Source organism: Pteropus vampyrus, unplaced genomic scaffold, assembly GCF_000151845.1.
Source record: "Pteropus vampyrus isolate Shadow unplaced genomic scaffold, Pvam_2.0 Scaffold56, whole genome shotgun sequence".
Lineage (NCBI taxonomy): Eukaryota > Metazoa > Chordata > Mammalia > Chiroptera > Pteropodidae > Pteropus > Pteropus vampyrus.
In genome coordinates, this window is record NW_011888837.1 from 4,696,468 (window position 1) to 4,713,797 (window position 17,330).

At 38.6% G+C, this 17,330-nt stretch overlaps 1 protein-coding gene across 3 annotated transcripts in view; it reads left to right on the plus strand.

The window, feature by feature from the left end:
• SHROOM3 (shroom family member 3) overlaps positions 1–17,330 on the plus strand; it is a 163,705-nt gene that overhangs the window by 9,922 nt on the left and 136,453 nt on the right. Inside the window, exon 2 of one of the 3 annotated variants that reach the window (XM_011360570.2) lies at positions 11,090–11,384. The exons of the other annotated variants lie outside the window; for them this stretch is intronic. Within the exon in view, the coding sequence (XP_011358872.1) occupies positions 11,299–11,384 (86 nt within the window). The 5' untranslated portion in view covers positions 11,090–11,298. The remainder of the gene's footprint in view (positions 1–11,089; positions 11,385–17,330) is intronic. 3 annotated transcript variants of the gene reach the window in all.

Genomic DNA, 17,330 nt, shown 5'->3' on the forward strand with positions numbered 1-17,330 from the left:
AAGTTCCATGGGCAGCCATCCGAATGGCTCTGGTCCAGCCTCATCACTTTAGCAGGGGCTTGGCGAAGTCTTTAAGAAGAGGGAACAGGGAAACAATACCATCTATCTCTGATTTAAAATGTCTGATATCTGCTCAGTCCTTCCTAAAATGGCTCTGCACCCAATTGAAAAGTACATTTTTCCAAAGTAAAATGGCTAGATTTCAGATATACAGGTGCCTTTGATGGGGAGTTAAAGTCTGGCAGCTCTACCTTTGACCTTACTTACATAGAAGAGAATTCTGGGCTCATATCATGGAATTAATGAAGGGTTTCAGGAGGGAGTGACTAGAAGAGTTGAGTGAAGTCATAAATCAGTGTGGCTATCAGGGCAGGCTGATGGGAGAATCAAGTAGGACTAATGACGAAAATCTCATGGAAGGCAGAAATATAAGAAGTGGAACCTGTGGTTCAGTAAGAACAGATAACTATTTTTTTAATGTTTATTTTTACCTTTTAATTATGAAAATGTCCAAACATTCATGAAAGTAGAGACTACCACAAATTCCCAAGCACCCATCACTCAGCTCTTGTTAAGCAGAACAAGTCCGGGAGGAAAAGAAGCTGACAGAAAGCAGGATCCAGGGAAGGACAAAACAGTCGATGGCAGATGTATTAGTGAACTTGTCAGGAGGAGGAGGGGCCAGGCAGTTGAAATCCAAGACATTTGTTCTTTTTAATCATGGGTTAATGAAATAATTGCTAAAAGTGATCTGGCTTCTTGGTATCTGAGTAGGGATTATATTAATTGAGGAAGCAGACCCACGTGGCCTAATCTCCAAATTACTGGCGCTCTTACACAATGACAAGACTAAGAAAGCCTGCCTGCCATTCCTTCGACATTCAGCAACTACTGATCTGCACTTTCCCGGGCACTGTGCTAGGCTTTATAGGCACACAGATCTGAAAGACAGGGTCTTTGTTTTCACAGAATGCAGCTTCTAGTTGGGGAAATAGACAAGAAAATCTCTAACAGGCATGCTCCGATGAAGTTTTTCTCATAGCACAGGTGAAATAGGTGAAATAGGTGAATAGGTGAAAGCTTCTTGTAGGAAGATGAATGTCTTGATTTTTAGAAGGATGAGTAGGGATTAGATAGAGAGATATACTAGGCAAAGGCATTCTAGACAGAGTATACCAAGAGATGTTTGATGAGTACCTTAAGTGAGGGCTGCAGGGCAGATTTTGTACTAAAAGATGAGTAGAGAGGGAGTGGGAACAGGGCTGAAATCCAGCCCAGGCTCTGCTCCCTGGAGCAGTTGTATCCACCAGGAGAAGGAGATGCCTTTGCCACATGGGCAGAATGCATTTGGTATTTGGTATCCTTTGATCCGAGAACATAATGTGAGGATGCTCATGAGTTTGAACAAGACCCTGAAGTTGATGGGGAGCTAATGAAGAATTTTAAAAGCAGGGCAGTGACACAATCAGATCTGTGTTTGAGAAAGACCATTCTGGCTGCATTTGGGGAGGTGTTTTTGAAGATGGCAACCCCAGAGGAAAAGAAACATGAGAGAGGACTGCTCCAGGTGAGAAATAATGAGGGCTCGAAGACGTGGTGGACTTGATATCTAGAAGGTAGAATAGGTAGAATAGGTAGAATTGGGGTGGGGGTGGGGGGGTTGCTACTGGCAGTCTGGCTCTTTGGGTGAGGGAGAGCGAGGTGGTTAGGATGGCTCCCAGGTTTTTAATGTCAGCAGCTCAGTGGAAGGTTATAGCTTCCCAGAAAAGACTGATAAGCCCAAGAACTTTGACATAGTGTGTGGTAAGGTGTTAGCTGTTGGATAACAATAAAAAGTTTCTTATATAAGCATTATGGTTAAAGATTAAAAGGAAGGTTTCAATAGTAGCTTTTGAGACAGGAAAAACTCCCTGATCTTGAGTTGCACTCCTTCAGAGAATGATCAACTGCTATTGAAGGAAATTGTTACTATCCCTTTCAAATACAGAAAAACCTCCTGCAGTGGATAGTCAGTCTTTTCAAGATAGGACACAAAGTAATGCTCACATACAGACAGCTAGTTCATTACCCTTATTCTTTCTTTCAAGAGTAAAATGATATAATCCTAGAGTATCCCAAACCCTTTTCCCATTCTTTTGAAGAAAGCAGTTTTTTGCCTGTTGTTGTTGTTTTGTTTTGTGTTTTTTTTTTTTTTTTCTGATAGTGGACACACCAGCAGCATTCTTTCTGTCTCCCTGGTGCTTGTCATAGTGGTTCAGTAGCTCAGGCTTTGGTGTTGAATGGTGCTAGGTTTGAATTCCGAATTAACCACCTTCTATCACCTTGGGCAGGATACTTACCTCTATGAACGTCATCTGTAAAATGGGGGTTGGAGGCCAGGATACAACCTACCTCATAGAGCTGTTGTAAAATTTAAGAGGTAATGAAAGTGAAGTGGTCAGCAAAGGGCCTGGCAGGTAGCACGCTGGTCGTGGTAGAGGTGGCCATTGTTGCTGTTGTTCTTGTTTTTAATGCTGATTTTCAGACATTACGAAAGGATATGATTTGCTTTTGCAGACTTTCATTATTCCTTTGGCTTGCATCTATTAGATGAGGACTACATAGCATGCTGACTTCTTTATAGATTGGCCCCAGGAGAAAGAGGTGCATACCACATGAGTCAGGGGGCAGGTTGCATATACCTAGCTTCTTCCTGATGCTTTGGGATATCGTGCTGATTATGTCCAGGAAAGAGAAGCGTAACATTAGACTATAGAAACCACTGGAAAGAAGGCAGAGAACTATGGTACTCTTAGTTTTCACATGACCAAGATGTTTTCCTAGAATACAATAGGCCACCAAAGCTACTTTTGGTATTACATTTAATAATTCAACATAGAATATTTCTGATTAACTACCAGCATAAGACTTCAGTGGCCAGTTATACCCAAAGAAAATGTGCTTAACTTATCAAGAAACTGTCTTGATAAGACTGTAACTTTGGTCATTGCTCTGGAATGTCCTTTGTGATCTTGCCAGTTTTCATTGCCCAGAGGTGTAATGTTTTTGTGAATGCTCCCATTTTATGCTTTCACAAATTAAAAATGTTTTTTATGTTGTACTGTAGCTGAAAGCAAACAACTAGTGTGCTATTATCTCACCAGTAAAAATAGGAGTGGTGAAAATTCAGGAGTTAATATTGTTAAAGTGCCTGGGACGAGAAATACGTATTTAAGTATAAAGTAATATTGTTCTTGATTACTGCCGAATCCTTGTGATACAACATGAGAATGAGAAAGAGACGAGAAAAAGTGGAAGTCTTTTATTTTCTACTACTCTAAAATTTGCCATGCCTTTGAGAGAAAAATTAAAAGATTTAAAAATATATAAAATTAACCATTCACAATTTGCTATGAAAAAGAAAGAAGAAATTTCAGTGACAGTTAAAATTTTTCATCAGTAGTTCTCAACTGAGATGATTTTGCTCCCCGGGGAACATTTAGAAATCTCTGAAGACATTTTTGGTTGTCACAAGTGGAGTTGGGGTGGGAGTGGGGGGTTGCTACTGGCATCTGGTGGATAAAGGTCTCGGATGCTGCTAAACATGCTACAATGCACAGGACAGTCCCCATATCAAAGAATTATCTGGCCCAAGTGGTGCCAAGGTTGAGAAACCCTGTGTTAAATAGTGGCTCTTAGGAGTATCAGGTGGTTATTATCCAACACTGGACTGTCTCTTTCAGCAAGAAATTAGCTTTCTCATTGCTTTCTGAGAAATGAAATTATTTCCTCAGTAATATAGGGGAAAAAAACTGGTATATCTTCTCATGGGTTTAGTCAGGGCTGTCTTCTTTCTATGTGACTGACTCTCAAAGTATCAGACAGTTCATTCCCTCCCCCCACCCCCAAAAAATCATCAGTTCACTTGCTTGGGAGATTGTGGGTTAGGAAAAACAACAACCAGATTGACTAAAGTTTTCACTTTTCAACTGGTTGGTTTAGCACTCTGTGGACACACAGATGTTTGTGGTGACAAAGAGTGGAGTAGAAGAGTGAGGCTGGGTGAGGAAATGCTTTCACATTTCAACACTCTTTTTCAAGGAAAGGGAAAGTTGGCTTTTTCAAATACTTGCCAAGTGTGAAGCGACCCAGGAATAATCACAGAACCTTCTTTTTGTTCTTCTCTGTTTTCCTTGATTATCTTTATTTCACTAACTATTAATTGAGCATTTTCCAACCCAACTCTTGTGATAAGTACTACTCATGGTGCAAAAAATGATTTTAAGAATAAGCTAAAAGAAAATCACATGGTTCTATAGATAATCTCAAAAAGAAAATGTTAAAGGGTTTCTCCCCGGATTGTGTGTGTGTGTGTGTGTGTAACAAGGTATAAAACTAACTCCCATATTGCTATGCATTTAATTAGGTGTCTTTATTGGAAACTGTAAAAATGTATAATCTCATGATAAATGACTGCTGCAGCCACATGTCAATTTTCTTGATTTTGTTCTATATAGAAAGCTTTCGCTTTATCTCTGAAAGATTACCCAGCTCTGGAATTTACTAGTAGAGGTATATTGGAAAATAGTAGACAAATGTAAATTTAATCACAACAAATAAATTTAATCAATTATAGGAAATGGTTTTTCAGTTGAATCTTTCTTGGTCAGCCTGTAAGAAAACAAATTACTTTTTTATTATGATGAATGTTAGTACATCTTCAGATACTTCCGTGGAACTCACTGTGCAAATATGACAGAAGGGTTAGGAGGAGAGAGTCTGGAACCAGATTGCCTGGATTCAGATCTTGGCTCTGTCACTGACTCCCTGTGACTATGGAACTTTGGACAGATCACTTCTCTCCTACTGCCTTAGTTTCCTTATCTTCAAAATGAGGGTAATGTTATTTTCCTCAGAGGGTAATAGTAAGGATTCGATGAGCTAATGCATGTAATTAGCACAAAGTAACTGCTCAATATGTGTTAATTATTTTTATCATCATCATTATCATTATTACACTGTATTTTGTTATTCTGTATTTGTACTACACAAGAGCCCCGTGAGTGGAGCCACTGCAGCTTGCCCTAATCCGTTGTGGTGAATGCACCTAACTTTGATCACCTCATGTCTCTCGAAACAGTTATCTCTTAAAAACCCATACTTTGGAACTAACAGGACAGAGATTTGTTGATTTATAAACAAGGCCTCTGGCTTTCTGTGCAATATGACTATATGAAACATTGGAATAAGATCAGCATCTTGGATTCCCAAGTCTCAAATATATTCTAATCTTCAGGTAACAGGGGTCGTATAATAGAATTTGAGTTCCTGGTTGCCTTGGAAGGGGGTGCTTTTAACTCTTTTAGTCTGTGCAATATGGGGTGGGGGGGGTGTTATTGGATCGTGGTGCTCTGAAGGATGTTGAAGTCAAATATATTCTGCCTGGATTTAAGCCAAGTTGCCGACATATTATATTTATTGTCCCTAAAACAGGATGGGATCAAAATGCTGTACACAAATAGGTGGTGATGATTTTATAGCTTTGGCTTTTCAATTTATTTCCTAGAAACAAATCTCACTTGCTCTCCCAAGGCACATGATTGCTTGTGGGCTTACCTATATCATTTAGGTATGTACTTCCTACTTAGTGTAGTAACTAAGTTACCTCTATGTTATTTTAGTCAACAAAGGTAAATGATCAAAATGACCTCTTAAAAGTCTGAATATCTTGTTAAAATGAGAACCATCCATCTTAGGAATGCCTTGAAAATATCAGAAATCATTGTTTTTCAAGGATCGATGTTATTAACTGTGTCTGAAACTTTTGAAATTATAACCACCTAAACCAGTATGAAGAAGGGGGAAGAACAAGGATGTAGAAACACTAAAATTGTACATTTTATAAGACAAATGTGATATTGCATTCAAAATAAGAGATCTAGGAATTATTCTATCCTAGATTGAATTTCAAATAAATAACTAATTACATGAATACCTAAAGTAAAGGAATTACTCATCTCTGAAATAGAAAATGTGAACCAGTTGGTTTTTAAAGTACATTTTGTCTCTAACATATGTCAAAATCAATCTAAGGTGGCTTTTGCATTGAATTCCTCAAGGGGCAAAGTAGATGCACATTTGATTCAGTGCTGAACAAAGCCTTACTAGTAAACATTAAACAGATTTGGATTTAAATACCTTCTTCTACAATTCAAGCATGAGCTGTACAAGAAATGTCCCCATGGTGATCAGAGTATCAGTATGAGGTACATGCAGAAAGATTGCTGTGGGAAGATAGGTCAGCCCTATTTCATGCTGACTTCTGTGGTGTGGGCACAGCAGCAGAGATGATGGCCTCGATGGCATTATCAGAGTGACTTTTAATTAAAAACAAGAATGGAAAAATCAAGAGCTGAGATTTACCCGGGAAACAGCAATGACATTCAACCCAGAGGGAGATTTTAAAACACCATTCGATTGCATGTTACTGGGGAAAAAATGGTTCTCATTATAAAAATCCTATGAAAAGTTGGAAAAATAATGAACACTATAAATTAGATTTGGATTTGACTGGCTTTGTAGCCTCAAATTCTGTGTTCCTTTAGCTTCTCTGTATCTCATTAAGTTCTTAGTATACTACCAGGAAGAAAGTATGTGTAACCCATTCTTCTAACTTGAGTAAGCAAAAATTATAATAGTCTTATTTACGATATAAATAGCAAAAAGAAGAAATAATAAAGAAATGTTCAAATAGAACTGCCCAAGTGCTTAAGAGAACTGTGCAGCTCAGCTAAGTGACACCAATGAGGAAAACCTAATGCAATTGCTGAAGAAGAGGAAAATATGTTTTCAGTAGCATACATTCCAGAGCAAAGAAAAAAATAAGGAAAAGATGTAGGTTTTTAAATAGATGGAAAAATCCTTGTTTTCTAAAATCTATCTTTAGACATTTGGTGCAAATTCTAATAGCTACAATTAAATTTCTTTCTAATAATACATTTTTAGATACAGAATCATTCTTATTTCAGATTCCAAAAATTTGTTAAAGGCAAAATGCTATGTATTTTAAACAAGCAAATGTTTTTAAGTACCGTGATTATGACTGACTGCTGCTTACATGTGTGGTGCAAGATGACTGCCCTGAAATCTCAATTTTCTTTTCTATAAAATGAGAGTAGAAATCTGTGCCCACAGTTACCCGGATTATTAATTACATGCATATACATTAAATTACATACATAGTATTGTACTGGGTAGCTGGCAGGAATCTAGTAAATGTTGTAGGGGAATGTGGGTACTGGCCTTGGTATGTTAAATTGTACCCAGATACAATTTGCATATATTTTACCAAATCAGTTTACTGAGCATCAATTTCAAAATCTGCAAAAATGATGGAAAACTGTCGAATGTGTGTGTGTGTGATGTTTATATTTGTGTGTGCATATGAGAAACATTTGAGATTTGCAATTTGCTAATAAATATAAAACATCTTGGGGGAAAAAAAGATGCCACTCAGATATAAACGATTACTTGTCGTTAACCCCAGTTTTGTTGACTAAAAAACATCAGTTGCAACATCTCATCATAATCTTATCCACTTCTCTTTTATGGAATTAAAACTTGATTCAAGTCATGTTTTGTGGCCTTTCAGTGTGTAGGAGATGGACAGACCTAACTGGAAATAAACAGAGCCAGGCATCTTAAGAGTGCAAAGTCCTTCTCTCTCCCACTCCCGGAGGAATTTATGGCCAGTAAGTTGTTCTCTAATGAGCACAGAATGAGAGCTTTGCATCTTCTCTTCATTAGTTTGACAGATATTCATTTAAATTTGAAAAGATTCTCAGGCTTGGGATAGCAAAGGAAAGTTCTGAATTCCTTTTGCGTCTTAATTCTGTTTTTGTTGTGATGAAGCTAGGGAATGTCAACAGCTGAAGAGAAATAAAGCCCATGTCTTCATCCAGGGACCTCTACATTTTCTATTTACAAGTGGCTGCAAACCAACACACTTTTGCTTTGCAGCTATGAAGTCCAACACAAAGCACCAGGTTCTGCAAGAATACTGTTGAGTTCAGTTTCTATGAGGGGTGGATTTTTTATCTCATGCCTAATAAGGGATAGGCTGGCCTTAAATAGCCAGCTTTACATCAGAATAAGTCACTGATTTGAGCATAATGACATGAAGTATACAGTAAAGTTGATAAATTCTCTAAACTATGAATTGCTTTTGTCCTCAGTATTTAAAACCATCATGGATATTAGGCTACCACCAGCCTTTGGTTATCTATGGAAATGAGTAAATGAGGCTATCTATCTATCTATCTGTCTATTTGTCTGTCTATCTATCTATCTATCTATCTATCTATCTATCTATCTATCTGATCATCTATCAGCCATATATATACACTTTTAACCAATAGTAATGCTAACTTTTATCAAGGTTGTTAAAGTATAGCAACAATGGTAATGACTCTTTCCACTTTTTCACACCCTTTCTCTAGCTATTCCCTGAACAGTGCCCAGTGGAATTGCACACAGGGACTGAAACTCACCTACCCTCAAGGTCTTAGCCAGGCACTGTGATACTGGCTGCATACATTCTGAGTGGTGCCTGCCCCCTATAACATAAAGAAAGGCCCCTATGGGCTAGCTGTGTTCCTGACGAATACTGTTATTAGGGAAATGTCTAAACAGACAACTTTGGGAGGAAGCCACACCACGTGCCTAATCTACCAAAGCGAAACATTTAGCTGTTGAGCAGGTTCATTCATCAGGCTGATCTTGTCTAGCAGTTCTTTGGACTAAGTGTCCCACCCCCACCTCTGCCACTACCATTTTCCCCATTGACTTAAAGCAGATTTTTTTGTTTTATCAACTCATTTTAACGAAACCAGAACATAACATTTAAGGAGAAAAGGGATGCAGAATTTTAGTCCTGATTTAAAGAAAGGGTAACAGAGCTTGCAAAGCATCACCTGTTCTCTCAAGTGCATTGACTTGGTCATTAGAATGCATTCTCATTCTCTGTGAACCTCATTTGCCTGTTGCAGCAGAGATGGTGTAGCACAGTGCCAGGTCAAGACGATTAGGTGAGAGCCCCTCTTTACCACTTATTAGTGGAATAACCTTGAGCAAGTTTTACCTCTTTGAGCATCCATTTCCTCTTCTGTAAAACAAGAATGATATTGTTAGGCTTAGGTGAAGTAATATATGTAAGGTGCTTAACAATGTTGCCATGCAGAGCAATTTCTCAAAGTGTGGGCCCCAGACCATTAGAGTAACCTGGGAACTTGTTAGAAATACAAATTCTCAGGTCCCAAATAAAAAACTCAGGGATGTGGGGGAAAATATTTGCAAGTTATATAAGTGATAAGGGGTGAATATTCAGAATATATAGAACTCAACAATAACAACAAAACAACCCGATTTTAAAAAGGGCAAAGGACTTAAATAGACATTTCTCCAAAGATGATATACTGATGTCCAACAAGCACATGAAAAGATGCTTAAAATCACTAATAATTAGGGAAATGCAAATCAATACTACAATGTGATACCACCTCACACCCGCTGGATGGCTAGTATCAAAAAAATAGAAAGTAGGTCTCGGAGAGCATATAGAGAATTTGGAACCCTTGTGTACTGTTGGTGGGAATGTGAAATGGCACAATTGCTATGGAAAACAGTGTGGTATTTCCTCAAAATATTAAACAAAAGATTACCGTGTGATCCAGCAATTCCACTTCTGGGTATATACCCAAAATAATTGAAAGTAGGCTCTCTAAGAGATTTTCATACACCCATGTTCATAGCAGCATTATTCATAATAACCAAAAGATGGAAGCGACTCATGTGTCCATCCACAGACAAATGGGTAAATGAAGTGTGGTCTCTGCATACAGTAAAATATAATTCAGCCTTGACAAGAAAGGGGTTCTGACACGCATTACAACATAGATGAATCTTGAGGACATTATGCTAAGTGAAATGAGCCAATCACAAAAAGACAAATACTGTATGATTTTATTTATATGAAGTACCTAGAGTAGTCTAACTTACAGAGACAGAAAGTAGATAAGTGGTTGCTAGGGGTAGAGGGGAAGGGGAAATGTAGGGCTGTTTAATGGTATAGAGCTTTAGTTTTACAAGATGAAAATAGTTCTGGAGATTGGCTGCACGATGATGTAAATGAACTTAACACTGTTGATTGTACATTTTAAAAAGATTAAAGATGGTAAATCTTATGTGTATTTTACCACAATTTTTTAAACAATTTAAGGGTTGAGCCCAGCAATCTGAGTTTTAATAACCCTCCATGTAGTTCTGATGCTTGCTCAAGTCTGAGAACCACTGATGTCAAGCAAGCATTTAATAAATGGTGGCCACTATAACAATAATAATTATCATTATTACATATGCATCAGTAAACTTTCAATGATGTTCAGTATTGTTAGACTTAAAGTAGACTTCCCAATATTCTAATTCTTGAAAATTAGTGGGTTTGTATTTGCAAAATTCTATTAGGTGAAGTAGAATGTACAATCAATAAGAACACTCCTCTTCCCTAACCATTTTCCATTTAGGAAAGCTCGTGTATGTTTCTAATTTCCCGATTGCTGAATAGTGAAGGGCAGTCATTTTATTTCTGGAGTATACATGCAGCCTGGCGAGGGCAAGTAATCATTTTTGCAGGCGCTCGGCACCTCACGGTCCATACAGAACATTTCTAGGACCTGTTTCTGACTGTTATTGCCCTTGGGATCACAGTCCTACCTTTTTTTTTTTAATATATGAAAAGCCAAATAATGTTGTAAACTTTATCTTTCCTTTCAGATAGCTCCATCAGAATCACAATAGATGCTAAGAGCCGTGTTAGTGATCTTTGTGCCCATCTATGACTTCCTAACATTAACTGAACAAAGTGTAGAATTATCATATACCCAAACCATTCGAGAGTCTGACTACAGTTAACAGAAGAGACAGCATTAATTTGCTTTCTCAATAGATACTACTGAACTGTAAACATCTTAGTAGCTTTGAATTAGGCTCAAACTTGTTCCAGGCAGCTCTTGCTACCTGGTATCCTTTTGCTTTATTTTTATTTATCTTTTAGAGGGCAAAGGGTGAAGGGCTTTGAAGAATTCTCCAGGCAAGAAAGGAAAGCATTTTCTGCAAGGAAAATGGATGGCATGTTGTTTTCCTTTACAAAGGGCAACGAGGATATAATCTCAACGCTGCACTTGACCATCATCTGTCAAACCAAAGCAAACAAGCCAGTGCCAGTCTTTCTTCATTGTTTAACTAGGACAGAAAATAACTGCCATGTGGCGGTTGTCTAGCCAAAGAAAACCACCCTCATTTCAGAAAATGTTTACTCATTTGCTCTCATTGAGTGATGTGCCATTAAGGTATGAGTTAAATTATAGCATTTTGTGGAAAAGTTGTATTTGTATAGCAAAACCACAGGTGTTCCTTTTTGGTAGTTTTGGCTTTTTGAAAAGATGATAGTATGTTCTGAGGATTTTTCTTCTTTGAAGACGAGGAAATTGAAGCACCAAAAAAAAAAAAAAAAAGGAATAGTGTGCTTAGCATTATATGTATTAATGTGAAATTTGGCAATTAAACCTCCTCTTTTGCATATGAAATAACCGTACCACCGTGTTTTATACCATCTACTTTTATGTATTTTTTCAAAAAGCCACCTGTCTTGATACATTCTTGTACTGATTCTTGTTTGTATGTGTATTTTTTCCAATGAGACGTCCCCACATCCCCATAGAACTGTCCCTAACTTTTCCATGTTTCCTCTGTAATCTGGCATTTTATTTTAAAATGCTGTTGGCGTCCTTGCAGAGGGATCCTGGTGCTACTTTTCTCCAAGCCAAATCTCAAGACTGTCTCTGTAGCACTTTGTTGACTGAGAGATCCAGAGTTAAAGGTGAGTCAGAGATTCTGTGTGCACTTTCTCACTAGTGGACGAGCTCTCTCCAGATCCAGCTAAGGAGAGGCTGGGATTCGCAGGATTGGTGAAGTGAGGTTTAACCGTCTCAACCTGTTTGTCCTCCACTGTGGGACTTGCTTGAGGAGTTATAAGATAATTTCCCCCCATGTAAAAAAAAGTTGTGGTAAAGTATACTAACATAGACTGATTATGTGTCCCCCCACCAAATTCATATATTTGAATTTGAAATCTAACCCCCCGTGTGATGGTACTTGGAAACGGGGCCTTTATGAGGTGATTAAGTCATGAAGTTTAAGCCCTCACGAATGGGATTAGTGCCTTTATAAAGGAAGCTCCAAAGAGCTTCTTCACCACTTTTGCCATGTGAGATTATAACAGAAAGACAGCCATCTATGAACCAGGAAGCAGCCTGGTTCATACACAGAATCTACCAGCACCTTGATCTTGGACTTCCCAGCCTCCAAAACTGAGAGAAATAAATTTCTGTTGTTTATAAATTACCCAGGCTATGGTATTTTGTTATAGCTATCCAAAGAGATGGAGACTTATACATAACAGAAAACTGACCATTTTAACCACTTTTAATTGTACAATTCGGTGTCATTAAATACATTCGCAATGTTGTGCAAACACCATCACTCTCTACCTCCACAGCTTTGGGTAATTTTTTAAAAAGATTTCTTGCCTCAGCTCTCAAATTCCACTTGACTTTGTTCTTGCTTTCTCTCAAAGTCTCTGCTCCTGTCCTGATTATTTAACTTGGAGAGAGAGAAGGATTTTTTTTTTTTTTTAACACTACATGATGAATTGGTTTCAGTGGAATTCAAACGATCTTGTTTTGGTTATTTCTTATCAGGAATGCCGAATTTTTTTCGAAAAGTAATGGCAGAGGTGAAGGGGTAAAAGGGAGGTACCTCTTTTGTGAGTCAGTTTAGCAAAAGAGAGGAAATGGTGAGGTGACATTAAATCGTTCCTGGAAATATATTCTGAGTACTAAAGGGGCATGTTGGTACCCTCGAAGAACTGGGGCTCCCAGTTCTTACTTAGTAAACCTTCTGGTTGTACCTTAGGGCAACGTCCTTAATGTTTTTATATTTACTTTCTATTGATAGGAACTTCTTAAGGTCGTGGTGCCCTTGGATTCCCATTAAGGTGGGTGGCGGAAAGTTCTTTGATGTTTACTTAGTGTGCACAGCATACCAGGAACCTTACAGCAGATACACGGACCACGCCTGCCTCTAGCTGGGCCTGACTAGGGAAGCCTTCCTGTAGGCTCATTCTCTGCTGGTTCCAACTTCTGGAGTTCCTAGGGTTATAACTTTCTTCAGCCAACATCTAGATTATTGGCTATGGAAGTGTGTTTATACAATACAGGCTGAATCAGTTACACATTGAATAAGGTACACTTTGCTTATTTGAATATTCTTGGAACAACTTAATTTTATTTTGCCCAAAGAGAAACTTGCTCAGACACATTTCTCTCTGATCCAAACCTCTTACCCCATCTCTGTTGTTGTAAACCCTCTATTATAAACCCTCTCTGGGGAAATTCTGCATTTTGTTTTGAAGGTATTTTTTCTTCCAGATATGGCAACATCTGGGAATATGACATCAGAAACAAGCAGCAAAATTTGAATCTATATATGGCTACTCACACATCTTGTGTCTCCTAAGGCAGGATTTTCTAGTTAAATCTCTGTCTAACTAAGACAATAATATCAAGTATAGAGCTAGTTTAGCCAAACAAGAAAAATAAGAATGGAAGCAGCGCTCAGGATATGGGAATACTTAAAATTTTGTGAAGACAAAATGAAAACCTAATGGTGTGTTAGCTGGGAGTTTTAGTTTCCTATATAATTATTCATGAATCCCAGGGGGACAACCTGTGACATGCTAAGTAGCCTCTAAAGGGGTTATGGTCCAGATTAAAAATATTTTCTTTTTGCCAGAGCTTTAGTGGTCTTCATATTTTATACCTTTTTTATTATTAAATTTTTATACTGTAAAAGAATTTAGTATAACGGTAACATTCATTTCAGGCAAGATTTAGTTACATGTCACAAATACTATGAAACATACAACATTAGAAATTTAAGTTCTTCTTAAAACAAACACTGTTGAATACCAACTGAGGGCCTAATCCATGTGCTATCAATCATTCTAGCAACTTGTGGTGTAAGTAAATACTTAATTGCAGAAAAAAACAAAAATGGGGAGAAGGGAGAATTCCCAGCATATGGAGTGGGAGGCAGTGCTACAGTGTGAAAGTCTAACGTTCCCTCCATACTTTCCTAGCCCCCACCCTGTCATATGTCTGATGCAGGAAACTCCTCTATAATATCTAGGACAGAGGCTCATTCAGCTTCTCCTTACATAGTCTCAGGGTCAGGGAGCTCAGTATCTGACAAGTCAGCTCAAAACTTATTTGCATGGCTCTAGTTGTTAGAGAGTTCAAACTATGAGCCCTCAATTCTCTGCTTTAAGTCACCATACTCTTTGCCAAGGCAAGCTGTTATTTTATGCTGTCAGGTTTTATGAACACACGTACATAGTTCACACAAAGCATCTTCTGTGGACTGTTAGTATTTTAGCAGAATTGTGATATAACAAGGAGTCATATAGCAACATTACACAAGAAACGTCTTACCTGTTTTGTTAACATCTCCTTCCCTTGCTTTGATAAAATGCCCTCAGGTGATCCTGGGGACATACTACAGTTGGGCAGATTGGCATGGATGTTAGAAAAGTCAGATAGGACTTTATTGGAAGTCACTCATTCAACCCTGAATTTCATCTTCAACTTCCATTTGGCTCCTCTTGTTGATGGTAAGGAAAAAGGCCATACCTAGGTTTCAAGTAAGGGCATATCTGAGAGGAGGGCTGGGGGAATAGTTGGTCACTCAGTTACAGCTGTCGCTGGCCATGCTGTGTCCTCCTCACTACTGAGAAAATGGGAGCAAGAGCAGCACAGTATCACTTTTGCTTAGAAAGCCACTTATATAATCATATAATCCGGAGCTGGAAGACCAGCCCCAATACTTTACAGATAGGAAAATAGATTTAATAGTCTTTGACAGAATATCTACCAGACTTGCAAACTTAAATGACTATAGGACCAAAGAAGAAACACAAATGAATGAAGTGGGCAAGGCACAAGATGTAAATGGCCCTTTTTCAAAGAACACAATGGGGAGTGCTGAGGACTAGGGAAAACTGGAGGACTCACGCCCGATCTAAAAGAGGCAGCTGATTCTCAACTCTAATGGGTTACTACTATGAAGGAATGTAGACCCAGTGCTGCCAGAAATCTGAATTTTTATGCGCATGATCTTAAATGATTAACTGTTCAAACCGAAAGCACTTTGTGGACTAACATAGTGCAGGCCAACCGAAACAAGCCTGAGAGCCAAATTCTGTTTGCAGATGCTGGCGTAGGGCTTGGGGAGCTAGTGGGTAGCTTGTGTCCTGAGTAAGGGCATTAAAGAGTGGGACTGTGAGCGGATCCAGATGGTTTTCGGCAGTTGGCCTTTGCCCATTCCTCCCCCTTCTCTAGAATAGATTGCATTAAGCTTTATGTCACCCCTAGAGAAATGCCTGGTTGTCCTCTGAGATCGATTGACCTTATCAGGGTGCAAAGTAAGAGGCCAGCTGAGACTAGGAGAGTAGGAGAATGAACCCAGAATCAGCAGGAAAACAATAGGAACACAGGAGACCACAGAAAGGTCAAGCACATTTAAAGATATGTCTAAATTTCTCTTGTTGAATTTTTTTTTTCTTTTTCCTAAAAAAGCCCTTTTCTTAGTGCATCTTGCAAGTACCATCTTCAACCAAGAGTGTAGTTAATGGATTTGCAATCAGTTCTCTTTAGTCTTCTGGAACACGATAACTGGTTCGTTACCTTTAATTTCAACTGACATGTGCACTTCAGGGGATCAGATGGGAAAAGTGCCTGACAGGAACACAGGGGAAGTTCAGTCCTGATTGGAAAGGAATGATTTATGCCAATCGATGCTGAAATGCAGCATGTTTCTTTTTAAGAGGACCTGCTAGAGGAATGCAGCTTTTGTGTCTCTCCTCATTTATCACGGTGTTTACAAATCTTGTTTGAAGTTGAAAGTAAATCGTCATCCTGCTGCTTGTGGCTGTTTTACGGCTAAGAGTTTTAGAGGTGATGGAGCATGAGCCTATCAATGGAGTCATGTGGCAGAGTGAAGGGAAAGGGGCCTGTGGAGAGGCACCCATGGTCTGTATGACCCTTAATGTAGGAAAGGGGCCAATGGCCAAGTCCTGAAAGAGGGTGAGCACTTCTTCGAAATAATTATTGTCCCAGTTGAATGGTATCGCTACATAAAATGCAGAACTAACTGGGATTTGGAGTTTTGATCAGATGATAGCATCAAAAGGCAGTCTGGTCCCTCAGTTTCAAGGTCATATATAAAATGTGAGTGGTGCATCAAATAAGGAAGATAAGGCCTTCACCTCATGGAACCTCCTGTTAATCGAACTCTCAGGCTTCATGGTCATCACATCTGGGCATATTTATTGTAGAGTAGAGAAGACTCAGAAGGGTTGTGTCTCCCTTTCAGTATGTCAAAGATCATGATATGAAAGCAGGATTAGACACCAGAGGACAGGTAGAGGCTAAAGGGGGCAGAAATCAGATTTGACATTAGGAAGAATTTTCTAATACTTAGAGTTGTTTGCAAATAGAAGAGGCCTTGGGTCCAGGCTGAGCAGTGGCGTGGAAGTGATGTTCTAAAAGATCTAGTCATCCTATGGGGCTGAAGTAAGAGGAAGTTTCCATTCTACTCTAACCTTGAGATTCTGTGATTCTAATGATCTGGTTTGGAATCCTGAAAGGACCAACCCTCCTGCATTTCCTTCTTCCTGGATTATAAACCATGTTCTAAAACCAATAATTCAGCTTTTTTATCTACCAGTTGGGGTTTCCTCATACAGAAATCAATATATGACTGATATCGAAGTTAAATAGGAAATATAAGCAATATGAAATGTGAGGAAATCTCAGAAGTCAAAGTTAAGTGAATACATATTTAAAAATCATGTTACTTCCTAGTTAAAAGCTGGATCAGATTGATTTGTGTTTTATCTAAATAAATACAACTAGTGGTTAAAATCCCAGACTCTGGAGCCAGATTGCCTGTGTTCAAGTCCTAGTTCTGTCTTAGAGTAGACCTTGAGAAAATCATTTAAGCTTTTAGTGTCTCTGTTTCGTCATCTATGAAATGGAGTTAACGATAGTACCTACCTCACAAAATTTGTGGGAAGAGAGCATATAAAACATTTAGATCTGAGCATGGCGCAGAGTATGAGATCAACTGTGCCAGCTGCCACTGCTGATGTTATTGTTACATAGCAAAATGATTGGCTG